We start from the raw sequence: 25,631 nt of genomic DNA, 5'->3' as shown, positions 1-25,631 counted from the left end.
GCTCCAGTGACTGCAGATGTACAGAGCTCTGCTATTCAGACAGCTTTCTAACTGTTATCTGTTCATTTTACCTTGTCCGACTGTGTTGTAACTCCACACAAGGAGGACAGCTACAAGCTTTATTTCTGTATGCTTTTGACTCTGACTGCTCAACCTTAACCTAAAGTGGAAGGAATCTGTTTTGTGAGGCTTTAATCTTTATTGGGGAGTTTTTCCCCACTAGAGTGTTATATATTACATGGTGGATTTAAAGGTGGGAAGTGTGAGCAACATTAATTGCTATTTTAATTAAGTTTGTGTTGCTAGGACCTGTACTAGAGAAGTGGTGACGTTCTCCTTTCTATCCCTCATCCATTAAATATTCAGTTTTTAGGAATCCCTTTTGTATTGCCACGGGGTGTTTTTTTTTTTTATTACATAAGGTATTTGTTTCTCCCACTTAAACCAGGGATTATTGTGGCACAACTGCACTACAACTCATTTGTCTACCAGAGACATGCTAATAATGTAGGAACTGGGAACTCCATTATAAAAGTCAAACTCACTGTTTCAGTGTATCTGAAGAAGTGTGCATGCACACGAAAGCTCATACCAAGAACTAACTTAGTTGGTCTTTAAGGTGCTACTGGAAGGAATTTTACTGTCTGTGGTGTTATGCATATAATGTATAATTGTGATATAGAGCAGATAGTTTTCTTACAAAAGGTTTCTGGTACAGTCCCTGGCACCCAAAGTTGGGCTGGAAAATATTTTTGTTTAAAACCATGGGGATCTGTGAGTCTCAGATCCAATTTTCTTTTATCAAGTGGATTGTGATTGGCAAATTTGGCCTCTGCAATATTATAGGATGTGCTTCATTTAAGGTTTTGAGAGGTAGTCTGCTTTTGGCAGACCTTAGTGGTCTTACCTTCTGCAATTGCTTTGATAGCTCAGTTGGTTAGAGTGTGGTGCTGATAACAGCGAGGTTGCAGGTTCACTCCCCATATTCCTGCATTGCAAGGGGGTTGGACTAGATGATCCTCAGGGTCCCTTCTAACTCTGTGATTCCTTACACAGCCACTCACCTTCACAAAGAAAAAAGCCTCCATTTTATTTATGTAAAGCTTTGTCACTTTCCAGTTATGGTAAAAACGGAATGATGGCAATTTGGTGATATTTGTAAGCTTCCAGTCATCTTTGTTTCTGAGCCAGGCATTGTTCAGTTGTCTTGCTCTTCCAAAGTGCTTTATGCTTCTCATCAAACCAGTCCACATGTTAACATCCTTGGTGTGTGTTCTGCAGCTCGCAGGCACCCCTTGGTCAGGCTGTTTCTCAATGTTGAGAAACTATTTTACAAAGGAATGTTTTTTGGAGGGGGGAAGCTTCCATCAGAACTTACAAAAAGGGATCCCTTTTCTGTATTACTTCGCCATCCTATGTTCACAGGGGTCATTTGTTCTCAACTGTGCTCCCAAAGGACCTTTCCGGAGAAGTTTGCTTTTTTTTTTAACTTTTTGATTACAATAGCTCAGTTCTCCCCCCCCCCCAAACAGACTTAAAGAACAATAAACAAATACAAAAGGAAAGGGAACAGCTCATCAATAACAAAGGCCTGCATTTGAAAGCATTTGGCTTACTGACTCTCACATCTCATTCCAAGCAAAGCAGGAGTCCTGCAGAGAAAGGAATCTAGAAGATAGGAAAATATTAAAATAGTAAAAGTGGAATGCTTGGAACGGCCTGTGATGGGTGATGAAGAGAAGAACGCTTTTATTGCACAACAATTGGGACAGTTTAGTCGCTAATTCTACCTCTACCTGTAGAGCCTCCTCTTGATTGTACATTAATTTGGAAAACTTGAACTATTCACAGGGCCACAAGCTTGACTGTTTTGAAAAGACATGAAATTTGAATCTGAACCTGGGCAATGTAAAAACATAAATCTCTCTGAATCTAAGCAGAAGCTGATTGTACCATTCACAATACATAGCCAAAAAAAATGGAATATCTATTGTCAATCTGGAGAAGGACTGTTATTTATTTCCTCCTAAGATTCAAGTTTTTATTTAATTTTATTTTCAAAAGTATGTGTAGAAGGTATTTGCTATTAATACTGAAACTGTGCAATTTGATGTAATTATATTCCCCCATAGGTTTAATTAAGGACTTTTAACTACAGTTTATCTTTTGATAAACAGACCCTCTGCACAGAATGTTTATTAGATTGACAGCAGAATGTATACCCAGATAGCTTTTTCTGCCTTGGCATGTGACTCAGATGAATTTTAATAGAAGCAAAAGCTTTTATTTGCCCTGTAATTTCACTGAAGGATCATATCCTTTAAAAACCAGCAGACACTTGTATGTCTTGATGGCAGAACACACAGACAAGAGCAAAGAAACATGCAAAAGATGTTGCTATTTGGCCTGTCACTGGTTATAGAAATTCTTCTGGCAACATTTGCCATCAAAACACATCAAAACCCTTAGTTGCAAACATATAACAAGGCTGTTGTCTTTTTTTGTCTGAAAGAAAGATTCCAGAGTGTAGCCATTTGGGCCATTTATAATAGGAACCCAATAACCCTTTTAAAAAAACCATAAACCACAGCTTACAGAACAATGTCTGTTGTGAGCCTGAAGATGGGAATAGTTAAAATACCATTGGAAAACAATATGGTGCGCTACTGGAGCCAAATTTTGATAGCAGTCTAGGTAGTTCAGGCCCCTTTGGTTTTCACTAGTACTGGACACACCCCAAATAGGTTTCTGGGGCTAGGGTGTTTATTGTAGGATCAGTGGTCCTCATGCATGCAAGTTTTTTTTGCAGCATCAACACAACATTGTAGCTATCAAAATCCCCACCCATATCCCCATCACAACCTTATCTGCATTTACCCTTTCCAGGGAAAACCCAATCAGCTTTAAAAAAGAAAAGAAAACTTGCTGCTTACATTAAGCTCCCATCTGGAAGCACCCTAGCTGTCTGCCTTGGGAGACAACTTTTTTTCAAAGCTAGCTTGGGGCAGGAAAGGAGGAATCACTGCACCAATTTTAAACTAGCCCAACCACTAGTTGTTTGGTTTGGTGTGTGGAGGGGGTGAGCGAAATGTTTCTTTCCCTGCAGGTCAGTGATCATTTTACAACGTTCAAACAGTGTTAATAAATTTTCCTGCAGGCTTGAGCAGTGACCATCTCCTCTTCCAAATGACAGCAATCGTATATGAGGAAAGCACATATTGACACTTAATTATGATGTGGTATCAGTAAACTCTGTTGGAAAGGCTTTGTCCATTTCTTTGGATCATCATCATCATCATCATAATTTATTATTTATTCTGCCCATCTGGCTGGGTTTCCCCAACCACTCTGGGCAGCTCCCAACAAAATATTAAAAACATGATAAAACATCAGACCCAACATGCTTGCAGCCACCTGGTTGCTCAGCTTAGTGTATTCACATGTTATTTCTGTGTAAAGCTATTGTTGCTTGGCTTTATACCCCAAAGAGCCTATATTAAGGGTGTCCAAACTTTTTTCAAAGAGGGCCAGGTTTGATGAAGTGAACATGTGTGAGGGCCGACCAAAGTTGTTGACCTTTTTATAGGACTGGTTGAGCTTTTTTGTGATTTCACCCCGAAGTTGTTGAGCTTTTTTTAGGATTGAAGTTGCTGAGCTTTTTGGGGGAATCAAAGTTGCTGAGCTCCCCCCCCCCCCAGATTTTACCCCAGATTAGGCCCCCGAAATGGACTTTGGACACGCCTGGCCTATACTGTGGGATATATATCAACATTGCACTGTTACAAACGTTCCATCTGCACAACCACACTACCTTGCCAGATGGAATGTTCTCTCCTCCCTTCCCCTGCATGCTATGGGGGGGGGGTGTTGTCTCCTGACCCACAGAGGAAATTTGGGGAGAACAAAGGCAGGGGAGGATGAAAAGCTCCATTGCACAAGTGAAAGTCCTTGTGCAGGGCTTCCACTGATGGGGTTTGTTAGGTGTATCTTGTCCTACATTCTCTGTAAGAAGCTGTATTTTCTGGATTGGTTCTAGAGCCTTGCAGCCCCGAGTGTTAACTTTTTCTCTCTCCTTGTGAATCCAATATATAGCCTTGATCAGATTAGAAAAGCAGTGTATCACTGATTTAGGAAGATGTGTAGAAGCTTCACTGAAATGAACAGGAACCAATTGGGAGCATGGATCTACAGCTACCATTTAATTTAAGTAGGTCTGATTCCAGGCAAGTTCCTGGTTGATTGTGTTCAAAATGGCTAGGATACTTGACCTCTCATTATTAACTCCCATTTACCTTCACACTGGATATTCTAATATTTAGGCAATCAAAAAGTGAATGAGACTTCAGTCCATTCAGTTGAAGAACAAAAGGCAGTCTAAGGTGACTTCGTTTATATTGCCTTCTTGTTCACCATAACTTGGTGGTTGTTTTTTAACTAAACTCTTCAGAACCCCGGTGTTCTGTATTGAGTAAATTGGGGAAAAGATGGACATGTTGTCTTAAAGATGGTTTGCCCCTTTCCCCTCTTGTATCATAGAATTATAGAGTTGGAAAGTACCCCAAGGGTCATCTAGTCCAGCCCCCTGCAGCGCAGGAACCGCAACTTGTACTTGATGACTGTGCAGCTTCTAAGGTGTTTACAGTGCTAGGCTTTAGTATTTGAAAGAGGCAGTATCTTAAAGTCAGGCAGAAAAATGCACATGATAGTTACACATATTGATATACATACACATGTACAAAAAGTCAGTTTGATTTGCTTTGATCATGTGCACTAAAGCCCATCCCAGAACCATCGCCAGCGTGCAGGAATTCCACAGCAGATGGATCAGTGTAGAAAACTCCCTGAAGCTCCTATGTTTAAACTACACTGCCATAGGTTACCAAAGCTGGTAACATGATTTGACAGTATTTGCACGATAAGCTGCAAAGTGCTAAGAATTCTGCTTTAATAGTGAAAGTTCAATTTTAAAAGATTCAAAAACTGACATACTGCTGCTGGCTGATCTGGATGCAAATTAGATTATCATAAGTGCAATTCTAACTGTAACATTTATTATCAACACAGCTGGTTAAACTAGTGATAGGAGCATGTTTGTTCCTCTTTTGTCCATTGATGGTCAAAGAGGAACAAATTTCTCACAGAGACCTGCTGCCATCTGCTGGATTTCCGAGTGCAGTGTCTCTGCTCTTGGGTAAGCCTTATGCCAAACCAAAGAAAACTGATGTGGCTGCAGAGCATGAACAATATTTTCTGATTAAAACAAAACCAAAGAAACCTGATGTGAAAAAGCTTTTGTTGATATGCTGAGTAAAAATAGCTTCTAAAAGCTAATAATAATTTTAATCACCCCGCTCCACTTTTAAAATAGTGTTTTGCTGGTAGTTTGGGGGTAAATTAGCAAAAAAAACACACCCAGAAACAAACAACTTTGCAAATTACACTGGATTCTCCCCCTCCCCCGACTGTTACTTATTCAAGATAGTGTCTACTTTTGCTATTTTTCGGTGCTTCTTTTTAAAATGGAAGCTTGGATTCTCAGAATCCTGTGGACTTCATAGAAAAAAGCCTGGACTGGAAAGTGGGGGAGGGGGACTGTGTGGCCCTTCTGTTGTTGTTGCCACTCATGTGTAGAGAAAGATCAAACCCATAATTCATTGTGTTTAATGTTTTCAAGTGCGGCTATTTACCTGGTTGAGTTTTGTTCTCTTACTGTGGTATTTATTTGGAATTGATTCCATCAATTTATCCCCACGTTTTACATCGCTATAGTTTCAAAGCATGATAGGCAGCAGGTGGAGAGATTTGTTTCCAAGCTGCTTTCAAAAAGTCAGCCACATAACTGGTATTATTAAAATCTCACATCTATTTTAGATAGTAACTTATGCATTGTAGAGGGAGGAGGGTGTGGGTAGGTAGAGAAATTACAAAATATTTCCAGTTGGTGAACATCTGTAAAAATATAGTTTGCGATGTGCCAATTCAAGGCTAGGTTGCAAGCAAATGCTGGATTGTACTTCATAAGATCTTTAATAAAATATAAATATTAAAACATAAGGATTTAAACAAAGTGTTCTTTTAGATGTATAAGCCTTATTTTTCATCTTACAGATAGCACATCAGTGCTTTTAACTGATTTTTTTTAATTTTTTTTACAAAATAGGTTAATTTCCTCCACACATATTGTTTTCAATATGTAGGAAAAAGATAGTCCTGTCCATTTCCAAACCACATATACAGCGTATGCTAGATAGAAACATGTCCCTATAAATGACTATATATATTTTGTACCTCTTTGATTAGTTAATAAATTTACGGTTTGACACTTGTTTGATACTACCTTGTGAACCGCCCTGATATCTTTTGATGAAGGGTGGTATATAAATCTAATAAATAAAATAAAATAAAAATTATTTGCTTTTGTGACATTTATCTTCATTCTGTTCTCTCCTGCCCCAAGTACAAGTTACGTATCCTGACCAAGCTCGCTGCGGAACTCAGCAAGCACATGCCAGAGAAAGTGGTGGAGGATACCTCCAGCATCCTGAGATCGCCCATGCCTGGAGCAGTGGTGGCAGTTTCTGTAAAGCCTGGAGACATGGTAAGAGCATTCCTTGCCCTTTGTATCTGTTCCAGTTAAGAATATTCCTCACTGGAGAATCAGGGACAATTTGCACACTTCTTTTTTGGTCTTGCCTGAAGATGTTTCGGTATGTGCACTTGTGAATGTGGCAAGTACATGTTTACAAACATGAGTATCCTACATCTATACTCGTATGGGAGCCACGCTGGTTTTGGTTTCCTGTCATGTGGCTACTCGTTTGCAAACTTAGCTTGCTGCAATGTAATATATCAAGTTTCCCACGCTCTGGTTACTCTTGAAAAAACAGGTCAACTTACTTTAGGGATACTGCTGTATATAGGGAATGTGCATAGAACTTGATTGGGGGAACTCAGCTGAAATCACTACAGGGATGAAGGCAACCTTTATGATCAATTCATTTCAAAGGCATATTGTCCTAGATATTGACAAGGAAAAAATTTACATTCATGGTGATAAACACTTTCCCCCCCCCGTCTGACCTGACTCCAAGCTTTTCAGTTGCTAGCTGCTGCTAGTCATAATAAAAACACATGCATCCTCTTGACTTTAACTTTAATATTATGCTATAATTTTATGTTAGCACAAGAAAGGTCATCTTTAATTATTCATTCAGTTTTATAGAAATGCACCAGAACCAAAAGAGTTGAAATAAAAATGAAGGTGTGCTGCTTAATTCTCAGTTGCACTGATTACAGTTGGCCCCTGCTTGCGTAATCAGTGAAGTAAAAATTGGAGCCTTAATATTTACATCTATGGGCAGAAAGAGTAAGTAAAGTTGCTGGAGAAAGACTGGAGAAAGGTGCATTGAGGTAGGTCTGTATAATACTTGTCAGATGATGGATCTGTTTCTTAATATGCCTTCATATCCAAAGGATCAATATGAGACCTATGAACTGAGAGATGATTTTATATGCTCTATGCATCATGCATGTCATGCTTAATATTATCTTTCTAATTTAATATTCTATTTCCATATTCCATGTTTTTGCTGTGTTTTAAGAAAAACTACTTTGTGTCTGTGTGCATACATACGTACATATTTATGTATGCATTTAGAAAACACGGACAGTTCTTTTTGAGCTATTAAAAATGGGATAAATTATGAATAGATAATGAATGCTGTTTAGCATTGAACTAATTCCGATTCTCCAAAAATGTAGCCAGTAAACTACCTTGGCCTCTTTTTGAGATGTACTCTCTGCTGTAGTTTTTTTAAAAAAATAAAATAAAAAAGAGAAAAGGTTCCACTGGGATGCCATTTTAAACATATTTTACATTTAAACAGAAGACGAAGCTGAGCTTACTAAAAACAAGCAAACATAAATTGCACTCAAGACTGGAAGATGTTTACTTTGAAATTGCAAACCCATCAACATTGTTAAGTGTTAGAAAAACAGGATTTTTTACTCATGAGCTTAGCTGAGTGAGTCATCTGTGAAACATTTTGCCTGTTTAAATCTTTAGATGCCCTTTCTCATGCTATGTGGAAGAGTTTTATAAGAAGTGTCATATCAAACAACATAGTCAATCATATACAACGACCAGGTATGGTCACTGACAATTCCTGATTTTCAGATCGACTGAGTGGCAGGTTGGAAAACTGTCTGCTTACTGCCATTTTCTTCTTGTCACAAGGAGTGTGAATTCTGTCATTCCTCCGTGCAGTACAATGGAAAAGAGTGGCGCTGTGTGTGTGTGTGTTTGCGTGTGGTGGCAGGATATTTTTCAGGACAAAATCTCCCATCCATTTTTATCCCAAATGCCTTGTTCTGCTGACATTAAAGTGAATTGGGGAAAAATAGGATGCTATGAAGTATCCTTTTATGTATCAGTCTTGTGTATATTTTGTGTACATGAAGAAGCAAAACCATGAGAGGATGGGCCTCCAGCCAGGAAATTGAAATGGGGAAAACATTCTTCCCATACAATCAAACATTCCCAAAGAAGTGCGGTGCAATACCAAACAAGTTGTTAAATAATGAGGAGAGATTTCTTTCTTGCTTCTCCCTCCCCTTTCCCTGCCGCCCCTTCTCCCTGCCTGTGGGTTTTTGCTGGAGGCGCCGAGAGGCAGAGCATTTGAACAGCACAGGCCTTATGTTCTGCCGACTTGGACTTGTCAATGGTAATTGGGCAGCTTTAATTGCAAAAACACGTTTGTGGCGCTGAAAGGGAGTTTAGCGTAAATCCTTCCTTTCCAGGACTGGTGTCAAAAAGTTTTTTTGAAAGGAGATGAGGTTGTATCAGCTATCCAGACTGAATAAGCGGCGAGATGGCGCGATTCAGCTTACATGTTTTGGCTGTCCATCAGGACAAGGATCATTCATTGTAGCTGTTCAAAGCCTCGGAGAACAACGGATGGGAACTCTTATATACTAGTCTTTTTTGTTCCACTGTTTGAATGTGTCCTGAATTTGTGTCCCCCCCCCTCTACTTTTCAGACAGACTAAGGAGTACTTAAGTACCCTTTTTATATTCTAGAGTATTTACCAGCTAATAATATAATGAGGCGTGAAACAATATTACTGGGAAATGACAAAAAAAGTTTTCAGCTGAATGTTATGCTAAAACTAATGAGTAGCTCTTCCATAAATTTTATGTTTGTGACCATTGGTAAATGTTATTTCATGGTAATATTTTGGGAGTTAGCGCATTACTATAGAGTGTCTTACAAGGAGGCTTCTGTTTTCCAAAATGCACTAAAATAATGAAACACTGCCATTATAAGATGATACCAGGGTAGGGATGCAAAGGTTGAGTAGTCATTTTTGTTTGAATCCATCCAGGTTTTTAGGCCGTTGGGAGGTATAGTGTGCTTGCATTTGCTTTCTGATGGCTTGCATTTTTTTTATTGCCTTTTGTGGTGTTGGTCTGAAATGTGCGTGAGAATTGTTCTTTATTTTGTCAAATTCTGTGTATATGCTTTTGTTATTATTTTCTTCATTTTTCCAAGTTCCATTAAAAAATTGCTTGCTTAGCAACAATGAAAAAGCTTCCAAAGACGGGTCAATTGTGATGAACTTCACAGCTCTGCCCTTTTGGGAAGGGGGTTCTTCAAGTTTATTTCTGAGAAATTTGGGGGCCATACATGGGGGCCACTAGCATGATAAATTTGTTTATTTGAAGGACCATAATTCTGCCCAAAATTATACATGGGTAGGTCTTACTGAGATCATTTCAACTTAGGTACCCAGTTTACAGACAGCATGTAGACATTACATACATTTTACTGAAAAAAGTGGAATTTACTGCCACATAAAGTTTGGGATCAATAAAGCTACTTTGGGTGCACTCAGAAGAACATTTAAATTTCGCTCCCTTCACACATGAATCAGAAGGCATTATGTGATTACCAAAGAGTGAGACCACATTGCTGACTCTGCCCCTTGCCACCCACACATCTATTTATTTCATTTTTATTTTTTCATTGAATTTGTATGCCACTTTTTAGGGCAGTTCACAACATATTCATACATTCACATGGACTATCTACAGCAGGGATGGGCAACATGTGGTCCTCCAGATGTTGCTGGATTGTAAATTTCATTATCCCTGACCATTGGTCATGTTTGCTGGGGCTAGTGGGATTTCTAATACAACAATACCCAGAGGTCACATGCTTCTGAACTGCTCTCCCCAGGGAGGTTTGGCTGGTACCTTCATTATACACCCTGCGGTGCCAGGTGAAAACATTCCTCTTCAACCTGGCCTTGGGCTGATTGACATCCAATGCCCTCTTAAATGTGTTGTTGGAGGGGGGATTATTGGTTTGTTGTTGTTCTTGTTTTTATGTTGTGAACTGCCCTGAGATCTGTGGGTGAAGGGCGTTATACAGATTTAATAAAATGAATGAATGAATGAGCAGCTACTGGAGAATAGGCTTCTTCACTGAAGTTATGCAAAGGATGGGTAGCTAAGCAGCGTGGACCCAATTCCAGGAGTCACAGGATGTCCTCTTCTGGCGTCACCTCAATGCTGCCCCCCCAACCCCACTGAATTTCAAAGTTTTTGAATCTCCCCTTCCAATATGGTTTGCAAAAAAACATTCAAAAGCTTCCTTGATACCTAGTTCTTTGAATCCTGGCTATTGCATTTAGGATTGTGGTGTCGGAATAAATTTATAAACTTCATTACTATTTCAGAGTAGCAGGATACAATATTACAGCCATATTCAGTCCAAGCTTATGGCAAGGTGTGTCTGCACTGGACTTCCCCCAACCTTGAGGCCTTCCCTCTTCATTGCAGGTGGCTTTGAAAATATTCTCGAGTTTCAAAAGCTGCTTTGTAATATGTCATGGCGGCAGGGAGGGGCGAAAGCTAAAGGTCAGGCAAAAAGCCCCTTTGCACATGTGCAAATAGAATACTTGGGAGCACTGAATGAAATGTCAGGAGTGAAACGGAAGTGCGGATTGCGTGAAGGGATCTCTTTAGCTGCTTTCCACCTAATTCTGCTTTATTTCTTTGTATATTTCAATAAAGCATCTCAATGGCTTTCTGGAAATACAGACAGGTTTTTCTGGATCAAAATTTGCTTTTCTTCAGTAAGCAAACTGTAATTGATAATTGCACAGTGTTAGTAATTTTGCAGAACTACTGTAAAAATAAATGAAATCCAAAACTTTTTTAACGGAGTCAATTATCCAAATGTATTTTTATATATGTGCTAGAAAAATAATTTATAATGTGCACTTGAAAGAACTCTTGAATGTAGTGTTTTTATTTTATTTAATTCTAATTTGCATTTGAAAAGTCTGCCTCTGTGCACTTATTTATTTAAACGTGTATGAAAGCACTTCAGTATTATCGAGAGGGTGTGATATACGACATGAGGTTTCAAAATAAGAATTGCACTATTTCACAGATAAATTTTAATTCCGAAAAGGCTTGAATAAAGTGTTTAGCAAGCTTGAGCAGTGTGTAGTAGCAGCCTCTTATACAAAACAGGACATGGAAATTTGTTCTGTTACGTCAAAGAAGAAATGAAATACTTTACTCATCAAATAGTAGGTTTATGGTTTCAGACATATTTAATTTTAGACCAGCAAGATTCTGCTCCATAACACTCAATTTAAAAAGACTAGGAAAAATGTCTTGCTGAGATTACAGATAATGTCCAGCCATTGTTTTGTCTTTAAAAATGCTCAGACGCAGCAAACCGAAAAACACCTTACAATCCTCTCTTTTTCCCTCACTTCACTAAGCACACCACAGGCGACTGATTTCTTGTAAAATGTAAGGTTATATTTTTAATATACTACTTGTTGCTTGTAACCTCCTCCCTTTTTCTTTTAATGCCTTGCTGGCTGTTCAGCTCTTAAAAGTCTGAAATAAATTCTCGTGGCCTTTGGTAATTAGCAGTGCTTTGTAAAACAATGAAAGCAAGGGAAGGCATAGGAATGGAACGGTTAATTAAGCTGCACTTTTAAAAAAAATGCCTTATACATAGTTTTATGATATAATTTAATGGACACCAAATATTGATTAGAGGCACTTGTCATTTTCATGTAAGTAACCCAGAAGTTTCTCTTTTACTCTGATGTAGTTTTATGCTCTGGAAGAGCTAGCAATTCAAATGAAATTCTAGTCAGCTGGTGTTAACTTTATGCAGAACTAAAAAAACCAAAACCACCTAAACTCCTAGCCACCCTGACACTTAACAACAACAAAAAAGGTGGGGAGTGATGCGGCTTCAGACAGTTTTTCCACTTCATTTACTGGAGTTAACATTTATTTATGCTTTTTTATCCATAGCTGAAATGTGTGGTGGTGAAAGAAATATTATCATTATAAATTATTATTATTAGTAGTAGCAGCATTTAATATAACTTATATCTGAATACATAAGGGCGTAGTTTGATACAAGTAGGTCTTTGCTACCCCCACAAAACTTATCAACATTCCTCAGTAGTCAGTGATGACTCGCAATATTCCTAAAACAGGACTGTCAAGCTAGTCCATCACTGTAAAGGGACATCTAGACATTTCTAGAACCTCTGGGAGCACTTGTGTTTTGGATAAGTGGGGGTACAATGATTGGTTCTTATTGCTGTCAGGGGAACGTCACTGACCTTTGATTAATCAAGGGTCAGAAAATCTAGGATGCGCTCTACCGAAATTCATTCTTTGAAGGAGTGTGGCGTAAAAAGTTTAATAATCGTCTGTCAAGCACTGTTAATTGCTGCTAATTATATTTTCAACTCTGTAGCTCCTGTTTCAGAATTTAATTTGGATGGAAGGGGGAAATGGCACTAATTATTTTACACAGATTTGGACAATGTCAAGGAATTCAGTCACGGCTGAATCCTCTTGATTTTGTTTTCTACATAGGTGTCTGATGCCAACAAGTCAGAGAGATAGGGAGAACCTTGAAGGGCACCAGTAAGACAAAACAGCTGAGCTGCTTGGAGGGAGGATGGGGATATAAATGTATAAAATGCACAATGCTTAACGCATGGGGTTGAGACTTTTAAAATTGTGTTATCTTCAACCCCCACCCTCTTTTCCTTGTCTAGCTCAGGATGTCTCGGGTGGGCATGTTTGACACAGTTGGAATGACCTTGTCTGTCTTAATTTTTTCAAGAATTATGCCTTATCAGTAGTTGAGTATTGACAGTCTATTGTCACCGCTTGCAACACAACCAAGTACAAGTGTATATGGATATTGGGGACTTTCCTTTCGGTGCACTTTCCTTTGAGTTCAAAAAGAGGGTGGTGCTAAAATAAGATTCTAATTGTGCTCTTGACTGGCTCAGCGATGCAAGGTCTCGTCCAATTGTTGCCCCAATTGTTTTGGCTCCCCCCCCCCCATAAAGTTGTGTGTGATACTTCTCCCTCACCTTCATCTCTGTGGGTCTTTCAAATATATCCTTTCCAAGCACCTGTGTTCGAAAATAATAAAGGTCTCTTTAAAAAAATGTAATGGAAGGGTTTTCACTTTGGCAGACGAGTCAGCAGGGCTGATATTGATCCAGCTTTTTAGGGAGCCCCAGTGCACCAGAAGGTGATACAGTAGAGGGCCTTGAAAGTCCTGGGAGCCTTCTGTCTAATTTGGCAGAAAAACACAATGTAGGGCAACAAAAGAAGGATCCTATACCGTAAGAAATCTCCATGCTCCCCCTTCCTCCTCCTCCCCAAACCATAAAAAGAGCCTTAATTTTTTCAGCTGCACACAATGATTTGATGCTCACTCTTGCATTGAAACAGTTGCTGTCGGAACAGGCAGGAAACAGTTTTCTTTTAATTGCTGAAATCATTCGGAAGTGCTTCGTGCGCTGCTTCTGTGCAGCAGATGCTGTGCATTAATTGGCCTGTGTAGGACTGACCCAGGGTTCCTTGCAGCGGGCCCAATGTTAGGCACGGGGTTTAAATAGCTTATTTATTATTTTGGATAAGCTGGCAAACATGGTATGTTCTTGCACGTGCTGTATTTCATGGTCTGCCGTTCCAATGTCATGTGGGTTTCCAGCCCTGGTAATGTATTAGCAGCAGGTAAGCTCTAAATAACATCCATCAGGAGCTAATTTTTTTTTTTTTTTACCCAGATACGCCAATGACTGATGAACCTGTCTTTTGTATGAATGTTTAGCACAGTAGAAAGCCATATGCCACTGGCACAGTTTCCTGTGCATTCTTTATAGTGGCTAGAGAGTAGTAGGGGGAAAATTTCTCTTGCATTTGCATCCTGTCATTTATGAACAGTTTGCACTTTCTAAAATAGCTCCAGGTTTTTTTTGTTGTTTTTTTGTGTGTGTGTGTCTTGAAAGGAACAAAATGTAGGGTTTAGGGTTTCTTAAAAGCAATCTGACTATTGCTCTTGTGTTCTTTATCCAGGGATATTAGAGCTCATCCTTAATAGGGAACCTTGTTTTGTAACTCCCCGTCTGTTCAAAACAGACCTTACCCCATTAGAAGGTCTTCCCTTGTGTGGGAGGACCACAGCTGTTACCGTAAATCTCATCCAGTAACTGTATAACCCCCCATTTTGTGGTTCTGAAGGATGAAATTGAGAAATGGAATACGGTGCACTCATCCTTTACCTCTCCAATTTTAGGCCCTTGCACATCATTTTCATGCTTTTATTCCAAATCAAACGACATTAGTGAGCAACACCACCCTCTGCTAAATGTCTAGCATCAAAGGCCCCTTTTCACAAGGCCGGCATTTTATTTCTTTACTAAGGAGTGGGTGAATCAATCTCCTTCTCTCAAAATCTTGGCCATTTCTTCAAGGTTGTTGCAGGAAAGATGCAGCATTTGGAAATGGAGTTTCCACAAAGCAAACAAGGTCCCAACTTAAAAAGAAAGGAGGTGGGGGGAAAGCAAATGACCTTAAGAGGTTTCTGTTTCTTTAAATCTTTGTGAAAGAAGTGGTTCTAACTTCTTATGGTGGGATATTGAGGGCTTTAACAGAAATAAGAAGTGGTTGAAATCATTAGCACAACAAAGCAAACTATAAGCTTGAAGATAAAAGTCCCTGGGGGAAAAGTCCTCTGAAAATAAATGGGACTTGATAGATTTCCATATCATTTATAACTTCCCTTAATTACACTTGGAAGACTTGCCAGTAAAACTGGAAAATTGGCAGCCTATATCCATTATAGTAATTTTGCCGACCATGGCAAGCAGCTGGCTTTACTGGATTTTATTTCCCATCACTCACAATTAATCATCAGCTGGAGATGTCTGAAACTCTTCAGAACGTAGCAATACTGTGTGACATTTGGGCCTCCTTAAAATGCTAAAATCTGCTGAGTAAATGGGCCGAGCTTTCTTTTCCTTCAAGCAAACTCATTTTGGTGCAAGGCAGGCTGCTTGCTTAATGACTGCCACTTTGATAATCGGATGCGAATGTGAACCTTGACCCGGTGTCAAAGGAGAGGACGCAGCAAGCTGGGTGAAAGATATGAGACTCAGATCTGCAAACTTTACACCAATTAGACAGAGTGGAGAAATACATCAGTGCCTATTGGGTTTATCAGAAAGACTTGCAGGGCTTGTGACTGTTTTGTAAGCCTAACATTGAAGACATCCTGTCACAATCATTAAGTCTTTATCAGTTGATTCACAAAAGTCTTAAGGGAGTGGACTGGACCCACAAAGATCTCTTCTTAGGCCCTGCCCTCAGATTGGAGCTCTCTTCATTGTACCTCTCAATATAAACAGGCGAACAATTAATATTCCTGTTACTTTCTTGTGCATAGTGAAAATAGATTTAAAAGTTCCTCCATTTTGCCAAGGAGCCCTGACATGACATTCATTATTACATTGCCTATAACTTTCAAGACTGTACAAGTTCTAAAGTTTGTTATCTAAACAGATGGTTACCACCAACTCCAATTTTTGTTCTCTAATTCCTATTTTTCTTTCCTATTTTTCTATTTTTCTTTTTGAAATTATTTTCAAATGGAAATTTTGAGAATTTTGATGCAGGAAGCCATTGTGTACTTGGTGTGTTACACTTTGTTTTTGGAATGAAATGCAGTTTCGTTCCTAGTCAATGAACAATGAAATTAAATATTATTTATTTTCATATTAATTTTAATCCCAGCAGTTTCAATTTTCTTTCTTCTGAAAAGCCGTTTTAATGAACCTCTGCATTTTGTTTTGTGTTTTTAGAGAATTTAACGATGAAATCGATTACAATGGCCTCAGATGAGTAAGAATTCTGTAGATTTTATTTGATATCCCCTTCCCCCATTTGAGGTCACCACTGAAGCCATGATTAAAAGTATAAAGAGAATTTTAAATAATAACTATTTTTGATTACTGCAAACTGTCCTGTACAGTCTGATTTTTCTGCTTTTTTCCAGGTCAGTATCTTTAGAAGTGTAGAAAAGTTATTGAATTTTTTTAAAAAGCCTAACTTAATCCTTAAATGAGGAAAGAGGATATTTTAGAGATCTCGAAGATATTCATTTTCCGGCTTAAATAATACAGGCAGGCAAAAAGATACACACAATTATGCAGTGAAAGAAACCGAACAAAGCCCAAGAGAATGAATGAAAGAGGAAAGGGAGATATATTGGCGACTAATTTTAGGATTTGCTGTTTTGCAACACAGTGGGGGAGGAGACATTAAGGATTGACATAAAGAACAATTATTAATGTGGGTGCTTAAGTGACACTTTCTCCGAAAGCCGTTTTAAATAAATTGGCTATTATTAGACATAATGCCACAGTATTTAAACATTGAGTATCTATGGAAATAAAAGTTTTCACCTAAGACAGAGAACTAGCATAAGTTAGTTTTCTTGTAAGGGTTTGTTGGGTAAGTCTTCGCTAAAGAATACTATTCCCAGTTACCTTTGGGGAGTACGTGTTTGGATAGAGAAGGGGTACATAGGGAACGAAGTTAGAGGTTCATAGAAGGAACCCATCAGACAACCCTCTGTGTAATTTTTTAAAAAATGTGGGGTTGTTGAATCTTTAGGAAATTGTTGCTGTGGGTGGGAGCAGGAGGTTGAGTATATGTTTTTTAACAGGCCCAGAAAATTATGTTGGCCCCCTTTATATGTAAAATGTGTTACGTTTGCATCAAGCATGCACACAGTTTGCAGTTTAGAACATGCTGATAGATTTGAAGCACTTAACATAGATGGTTTAGAATTTGGCAACTGGAGGCTTTTCTCATTTAGGAAACCTTCAACAATGACGAGATCAATCAAACTCATCTTGCAAAGCCCACTTCTAGAGCAGGGAATATTTCTGAGAGTGGGAGGCAAAGGGAGACCTCTGACAGCAAAGCCTGGGAAGGATGTAAGATGGATAGGGAGATCCCTTTGGTCCAGTGTTTTGAAGCTTTCGGAGAACTTAGGGGAACTCCCGAGCTTTCGGACAGTTCTCTGAGAAAGTTTGGGAACAGTAGGCCTACTCCAAATAGTGAAAGGGCAGTATTTGCACATTAATGGAATTTTTATGCCGGAATGCTTCTCTTGTTCATCAGTTAACCTAGTACCACTAATGCTATGTGCACAAGTCATGTATCAGTACAGTGTTAAGCCTGATACGACACATTCGCTCTAATGTACTTGCACGTATCTCTTGTTTTGTAGCTCAGGATGGAAATAAACTACAGTGGTACCTCGGGTTACAGAAGCTTCAAGTTACAGTACTTCGGGTTAAGAACTTTGCTTCAGGATGAGAACAGAAATTGCGTTCTGGCAGCGCGGTGGCAGCGGGAGGCCCCATTAGCTAAAGTGGTATCTCAGGTTAAGAACTGTTTCAGGTTAAGAACAGACCTCCAGAACAAATTAAGTTCTTAACCCAAGGTACCACTGTACTCAAATCTTAGCTCCCTTTTGTAATGGAGGAAATTCACTTTCCTGTGATTGATCCCGACATGTTTTTGTCATCTGAGCTGTGTGGCATCCCCTTAAGGAAAAAAGTACCTATGTTACCATAGGAGATGGGAACATTGACGTGCTTTCATATTGTACCTGGGTTAAGTCAACATGTTGAATGGGACTATTCTATGGTCTCTCCTTTTTGCACGGCAAATTTCGTACTCAACATTGTCCTATCCATTTAGGACTGTCTCTCATAACATGCCATGAACTTCTTTATGCAGCACATAGTGATGGCCACCAACTTGGGTGGCTTTTATAGATTATTGGACGACAGCCACTAGCCACAATGGCTACGTTCTGCCTCCACAGTCAGAGGCATAATGCCTCTGAATACCAGTTGTGGGGAAACAGGTGTGCGATGACTACTGTTGTGCTCATGCTCATCTTGCCAGCTTCCCACAGGCACCTAGTCCTGTGAGAACAGGATGCTGAACTAGATAGGTCCTTGGCCTGATCCAGCAAGTTCCTCTTAGGTTCCTATGAAGACAAGGAGGCGAAAAGTGTGTGGTGCTTCCTATTTAATGTATATGCGATGAAAAAACTGGTAGTGGTGTGTGTGCACCAATCACACGTAACTGCATAGCTGACTTGAGGAGGCCAGGGGCAGCATGAGATTAACTGCAGTTTTATTTGGGGTTTGAGATGTGGGCTAAGGTGTGCAGCCAAAAGCTGCACAAAGAAAATGGGCTTTGAGGAATGACATTCAGCCATCAGTATTCTGCGAGGGTGCCCAGACATAAGGGAAAGCAAGTGAGGATGTAAAATGGGAGACTTGAGTGGTTGAGGGTGCTGGAATTGGGATGTGGCAAGGGTCACAGGCATGAATATATAGGAAGTGTGTGTGGAAATCTGTTATATGTGAAGAGGCCACTTCTCTCTTACAGTGTCCCAGTTAAGTCCCAACAGCTGAGGGTGGTTCATTCCAGGTCAACAAAGAAGCAATGTGATTCAGTCTATTGTTCTCTTGCTGATGTGGAACAAGCACTTTTGAGCAACAGCCTTGAGAAACAAGCTGTATTCCTTTATATAACTTTACATCTTACTTTTCAATAAAATTGCAGTGTGTGTTTTCCGTAGGAAGGCTGTGGATTGTGGCTCCTCTCTGCACAGTTTATTTCATGTACACACAGTGCAATGCATGGATTGCCAGTGTGGCACCTTTGCCCACAGAGAGACCTTCCCTGGTGCCCACAGGGTCCCTTCCCTGGTGCCCACAGGGTCCCATCCCCTTGCTCAGATTAGGCTTAAAAGAAGCCTTCTTTAGCCTATAGAAGCTCATTTTTTCAAACCTAATCAGGGCCTGGGTGTTACCCCATGGGGAGTGGAGAGCTACCACACACATGTGATGCCCACCACAGTCTCTCTCTTTTGAAATCGTGACCTCGCCCTAACAATGTAATTGATGCTGTCAGAGCTGACCTAGAGGCTCTGACAGATGCTTATTACATGGAGGTGGTAATGTATGTAGGTGTCAAGACAGGATGAAAGAAATGAGGTTCTTTTGGAGGGGCAACATAGAACAAGTACTTGAACATTTAGCAGATGTTTTATGGGAGATATGAAGTCTGATGGTGGTAAGAATTAGTGTGACAAATACACTTATGCATGCAGTAGATCTGTTCAACTTTTGTTATTTAATATGGTGTTTCCAGTGACAAAATTGCATATGTGGGTAGTATAATCTTGAAAGTATTAGTTCATGTAACTAGTATTTCAGACCATGTATAGGAAGAATCTCAAACTGCTCCCATCACTGGTTTGGAAATAGTATAGTCTCTAGTGGAAATGATCTTTCATTGTGGGCTCTGAAGCATGTTACTTCAGATATGAAGTGAGGAAAGTCACACTTAAATTGTGATGTTTGAGGGAAAAATGACCCAAGGACAGAGAGCTACTTCATGCAATGCAAACTGGCTAGATTTTTTGGTTGTAAATTGCTCTTGAGTTGCCTTGGGCAAGATAAAACAACTAATAAATGTAATAAATAATAATAATTTCCCAACTTCCTGTAAAGCTGTGTATTTATCAGACAGAGGTAGCTTGCCTAATTGGCATAGGATGTGCTTATCTCACATGATCAACTTTTTTGGGCTTAAAAAAATAATCCATGGAGGTACACAATGGATCCACTGGTTACCTTGAGCATGTGAACAGTTTGTTAAGAGTTCAACTAGGCAGAAACAGAAAGTGAGAGTGCCACTCTGAATGAATATGAGACTGGGTGGTGGTATTTTGATTCCATAAGACTTGCATCTTGTCTGCAAATGTCTGCTTTTCTTAATAATGAAGAGACAAGGAATTCCACAGGGCTCTTTGAGGACTAGTAATCCAAGTGAACACTTCTCTTACTTTGGAAATTTCACCAGGCCTTGTGCGTGCAGTTGCTGATCCTTTCTTTACAAGGACTAAAACATGTATTTTGTTTTGTTTTGCTTTGACTTGTAAGCTGAGATTCTTGGGAAGGTGAATTCTCTAGCCAGCCTCAAAAAATGCATATTTTCCCTGTGTTTGCAGTTTTCTGTACTGCATGCATAGCCTTGTTGAGTCAGAATCCATATTCTTTATACAGTGGGAATTAGATGATGGTTAAAGCCTCTTCAAGAATTGAGTATCTGTAGGATCTGAACTCAAGTTTCTATCAGACCAGAGTACATCATATGATGCATATCAGCATTAGAGTCTGAAGGTGACTTAAGAAAGGATCTACACATGGGATAAGAATCGTCTTTTTTCTTTGTTTAAAGACGTTTCTGTGTTAATTTTCCTGTTGACTTTAAGGTTATAATAACATTAGCATTTTAATGTCATCTTTTTTTGCTTTTACCAGGTTGCAGAAGGTCAGGAGGTCTGTGTGATTGAAGCTATGAAAATGCAGAACAGTTTGGTTGCTGCTAAAACTGGCAAGGTATGTCCAGACTACTAGATGTTTTAAGTAACTTGTCAAGTTGAGCACAAACTTTATTTTTGAAAATAGATTTTATTATTGGCATCAATCTTGAACCTTATTGCACTGTTCTGTAACTGTGTGGTGACGCACACACTTTGAATTCACAAATGTTTATCAAATGTTCAGAATTATTTATCTTGGCTGCAGCCTATCTGTTCAGATTTGGCATAGGCTACAATCCAATAGAGTTACAGTAGATGCACTTTGGGTCCAGTGTGCTTGTGCTGGATTGTGGCCCTAGAAATCAGAATCTGTGCCTTTGTAATTTCACTAATTGTTCAGCTAGGCCAGAGGTAGGCAACCTAAGGTCCGGGGGCCAGAAGTGGCCCAATCACCTTCTCAATCCGGCCTGCGGACGGTCTGGGAATCAGCGTGTTTTTACATGAGTAGAATGTGTCCTTTTATTTAAAATGCATCTCTGGGTTATGAACTGGCATAGAAATTCGTTCATATTTCCCCCCAAAATATAGTCCGGCCCACCACATGGTCTGAGGGATGGTGGACCAGCCCACGGCTGAAAAAGGTTGCTGACCCCTGAGCTAGGCAGTCCCAAAACATGTCATGCACAAATAGACTTTAGGACCACAATGCAGAGCATATGGCCAAAACTTTACACACAAGCAGTGCTTCTTTTTAAAACAAACAGTTCACTGCCCCTTCACGTGCCAAGCTTTTAAAAGTGCTTCATCCCAGTGGGTATGTGGAGGTAGTCACAAGGTTCTTTAGGTTGTTAGGATATTGCAAAATACTTGGGAGGTGTCATCTCTGCTTTTGCTTTTTCTAAATTACCAGGCACAGTGCAAGTCCCATTTTTAAGCCCTATTGAGGCATTCAGTGTCTATTTGTAATCAGGATTCTAAACAACACAAGGAGCCTCCCTAAGTATAGGAGGCAGCCCACTTCAGCACTTGATTCTTCAACTCATGGAGGAATGAAAAAAAGCAAATGAGGATGTGCCAGAAGGAATAGGGCTTGGCAGTGTGCCCCTGCTGTTCCTCACATGACTGTGATTGCGCATAGACACTGAATACTCAGACAGGGCGATACTCACGTATAGATAAATGTCAGTAGTTCTTGTTTACAGAACATTTGTGAAAATACATTATTTGGTACAAAACAGTTCCTGGTAGGCAATTTATAAGAGGCCTGGGTTTGTTTTTGTCTAGTGTGTGTATTAGGGCTGGGCAATACCAGCTTTTCAACATCGTGGTATATCGCCAGTAAAACCTCGTGGTTTGGTGATATACCGTGATGCTGAAAAAACAAGCTGCATGAGAGCTGAGGTGGTTTCACCCAGGCGCTTGTGGGCTGGGATAATGTAGCTTGTTTGCGCAGCTCAGCTGGGGATCGGGAAGGCTCCCCCTCCCCAACCGAGACATCCCCGGTGCGAGCAGGCAGAGCGTTGGGGCTCCTTTAACTGCTTGCTGTGGGAACGGCACCCGCACTCCCATCAGCTGCACAGTTTCATGGAGCCACCAGCTCACAAGAGCCAGTGCGGGGCTGGGTGCTCCTTTAACTGCTTGGCTGAGGCAAGGGCAACCGCACAGTACAGCAGTTTAAAGAAGCAGAGAGAACAAGAAACTGCATCAGCGCCTCACCAATACAGCTTGTTTCTTCCTCTGTGCCGTATGAGGGCAGAGTTTGGATGGTGGCTTCACTCAGCGGTATATCGCTGGTGAAACCACCTCCGCTCCTGAGTCCCTCTTCTAGCAGCACCTGCTGGAGGAAGGCACTCTTTATTCCCTCCAGCAGACGGACCCGGTGGCAGTCTGCTCCTCATACTGGTCCTGGGCAATATATCGCCCAGGCCTAGTGTGTATTTGAATTTTAAAGCCCATTTCTACAGAAATGGTTATGACATTTACAGTTGGGGGTGGGGGGACCAACCAAACCTCTTGCATAGTTTGTAGATTTACCGTATTTTTTGCCCTATAGGATGCACTTTTTCCCCTCCAAAAATGAAGGGGAAATGTGTGTGCGTCCTATGGGGCGAATGCAGGCTTCAGGAAGCTATCCGCAAGTCTTGCAAGCCTGGCGGGAGGTCCCGCGGGCTCGCAAGGCTTGCGGGCAGCAGCCTGCAGCCCAAAAGCTTGGGGGACAGTGGGGAGGCGCAGCTCCGCCATCCCGCTATTCCCGGAGCTGATCTGGAGGCTGGCGGGGGAGAAGCAAGCTTGCTTCTCCCCCCCGCCAGCCCCACAAGCTCGGGGGATAGCGGGGCAAGCCGCTGCCCCACGGAGGCTAGAGAGGCTGTCTCTGAAGGCAGAAGAGGGAGACGGAGCCCTCTTCTAGCTTGGGGATGGCTGCACAAACCTGGGGGCGGGGGAATAAAATTTTTTCCTTTGATTCCCCCCCCCCCCAAAAAAAAACCTAGGTGCGTCCTATGGGGCGGTGCGTCCTATAGGGCGAAAAATACGGTACTTTGGCACAAGCACCAAAGGTGATTGACAATAAAAATGCTAAACAATTGCAGCAATGAAAAGCAACAAACAAAACCAGCATCAAGCACAGCGCTATTTTAAAATAGTGTAAAAATTGTCTGATATTTACCAAAATCACCTTTAAAAAATCCAGATGTTAAAACACACAGAGAAAAACAAACTTCTTAAGTGTTTTGGATAAAATGAAGCACAATTAAAAACTTGGGCAATGTGTTTGATTATGTTCCAGGACATGCTTTTTAGATTTCTGTTTCATGTTGTATAAGGTCTTTAAAATGGAAATCTACCACTTATTTTCTTTGCACAGCCAACTGCAATTAAAAAAAGATTCTTGGCCTTGTTTTCAGAATCAAATTGATTTTTTCTTCCTTTGCGCTGCAGGTGAAAGCTGTACATTGCAAAGCTGGTGAAACTGTCGGGGAAGGAGATGAGCTTGTGGAACTGGAATGAAACTATTTATTTCATATGTTGCCACAATTGACTAGCACCTTCTATGTTCCTCCACAAATTCAAATGAACATTAAGGTAGCAAGCAAATTATGTAAACTAAAACAATGCTATGGTATTTTTTTAAACTATCTTAAACAAGAGGCAAGGGTCCATATGGTTTACCTTGCTGAGACTGAACTTAAAATTGCCTCTGGATCTCATATCACTCCTTTTATAAATACCTGTACATAAGGGATTTGTAATTCTCTTCTGCAGTTCTACTGCTATCAAACAAACTAATAAAAAGCATTTTTGCATATAAACTGTGTCATTTAAAGCCATCACAACTTTGGTACTTTAACCTAACACTGAGTCTCCACATGTAACAACAGAAATAATTTTGTACTGACTCCCCTACCTGTATACCAGTTTTATAAAAAATAAGCAAAGGGTGAGTTTTAATTAGCCAGTAGGCATGGGGAACCTCTAGCTCATGGGCTAAACTAAACCTGACAATGATCCTGACATTATATATGACCTCAGGCGTGGGGCAGGAAAAGATATGACTGCAAAGCAACAATCAGGAGTCTTAAGGAAGTTCCCAGTTCTTCCTTGGCAAGTGACACTTGTATTCAGTACCGTTTAAATCTGGTGTGAAATGCAAGCCCCACGGGGATTGGTTTTACTCAGGAGCCTCCAATTGGGAACTCCTGAGTGCAGCTGCTCCCTACTGAAAGTAGGGCTGAAAGCTCATCATGAGAACAAACAGACCCTAGCCTGATCCTGTTTATCACCCCACACCAGGTGCATGCACTGTCATAACTCTTGTGACTGTAGTAGTGTCCTACACAGCAAGTCCCCACATCTAGATTTAATTTACTATAATAATGACAAATGTTTTAAGTAAATCATACTAAGCGGTTTTTTAAGTAATACAAATGTACACAATTTTAAAAATATCTATTACAAATTTTCTCATTATTTACAGTCAAAGATTAATAAAATGAATTTTGTCAAAATTTATACCACTATCACTCTACAATTAAAACAATCTGCCACCACCTTATTTTTACTTGGAAGCCTAACAAAAGCAAAAGAATGAATGGACTGTATAAGAGAGAAAGCTGAAACAAAGACATGAACATAAGTGAGCAATTTTGTATGTGTACAGCCTTAAATAGTAGGATAATTAATACAATAGTAGGAGTAGCATTGTGTGTCTAATTAATATCAGGAACTGCTCTGCCCTTCAGTTGTACAGCAAGGACACATTGGGTACTTAAGGAATATAACCAACCTTAAAAACTGCTTTCTTGCAGTTTTCGTGAGAATCTGCCTTCTTCCCAGCTGGCATATTTCAAAATTCTGAGCTATAAATGAAAAGAGGTTGTTGATTCTGTTCAGTAGTCTGTGGTTATTTATGGAGCTGAAACAGGCAGGAAGAGAATGTAAATATACTAAAACCTAATGAATAGAACTCCTGCCAACCTAGCAGTTTGAAAGCACGTCAAAGTGCAAGTAGATAACTAGGTACCGCTCCGGCGGGAAGGTAAACAGTGTTTCCGTACACTGCTCTGGTTCGCCAGAAGCGGCTTAGTCATGCTGGCCACATGACCCGGAAGCTGTACGCCGGCTCCCTCGGCCAATAAAGCAAGATGCTAGTGATATACTGCCTGCAGGATCAGAGGTAACATGCCTCTAATATCACTTGCTGGGAACAGCAGCAGGAGAGGTACATGGCCTTTCTGATCTGCTTGTAGGTCTCACATAGGCATCTGGCTGGTCCGTGTGAGAAAAAGGATGCTGGCCTAAGTAGGCCTTTTGTCTCATCCAGCAGGGCTGTTCTTAAGTTTTTAACTTGTTGTTCCAGAGCAA

The 25,631-nt window shown here is 40.2% G+C and overlaps 2 protein-coding genes across 13 annotated transcripts in view; one reads left to right on the top strand and one right to left on the bottom strand.

Annotated features, from left to right (window-relative positions):
* PCCA (propionyl-CoA carboxylase subunit alpha) overlaps positions 1-24,079 on the top strand; it is a 222,637-nt gene extending 198,558 nt beyond the window's left edge. The window contains exons 22-24 of the mRNA XM_079972667.1: positions 6,458-6,598; positions 20,770-20,847; positions 23,709-24,079. Coding sequence (XP_079828793.1) covers positions 6,458-6,598; positions 20,770-20,847; positions 23,709-23,777 — 288 coding nt within the window. The 3' untranslated portion in view covers positions 23,778-24,079. The remainder of the gene's footprint in view (positions 1-6,457; positions 6,599-20,769; positions 20,848-23,708) is intronic.
* GGACT (gamma-glutamylamine cyclotransferase) overlaps positions 1-25,631 on the bottom strand; it is a 47,288-nt gene that overhangs the window by 4,162 nt on the left and 17,495 nt on the right. For 3 of the 12 annotated variants that reach the window (XM_079973125.1, XM_079973128.1, XM_079973126.1), the window contains exon 3: positions 24,694-25,182. The gene's annotated coding sequence lies outside the window, so the exon portion shown is untranslated. Of the gene's footprint in view, positions 1-693; positions 1,900-6,609; positions 7,017-14,671; positions 15,746-24,693; positions 25,183-25,631 lie in introns of those variants that run through there. The other 9 variants (XR_013837888.1, XR_013837889.1, XR_013837890.1 and 6 more) reach the window with 9 other exon arrangements.

Source organism: Podarcis cretensis, assembly GCF_951804945.1.
Source record: "Podarcis cretensis genome assembly, chromosome: 4".
Taxonomy (NCBI): domain Eukaryota; kingdom Metazoa; phylum Chordata; class Lepidosauria; order Squamata; family Lacertidae; genus Podarcis; species Podarcis cretensis.
Note: the sequence above shows the minus strand (reverse complement) of the source record. Positions and strands in the feature narration are given on the sequence as shown.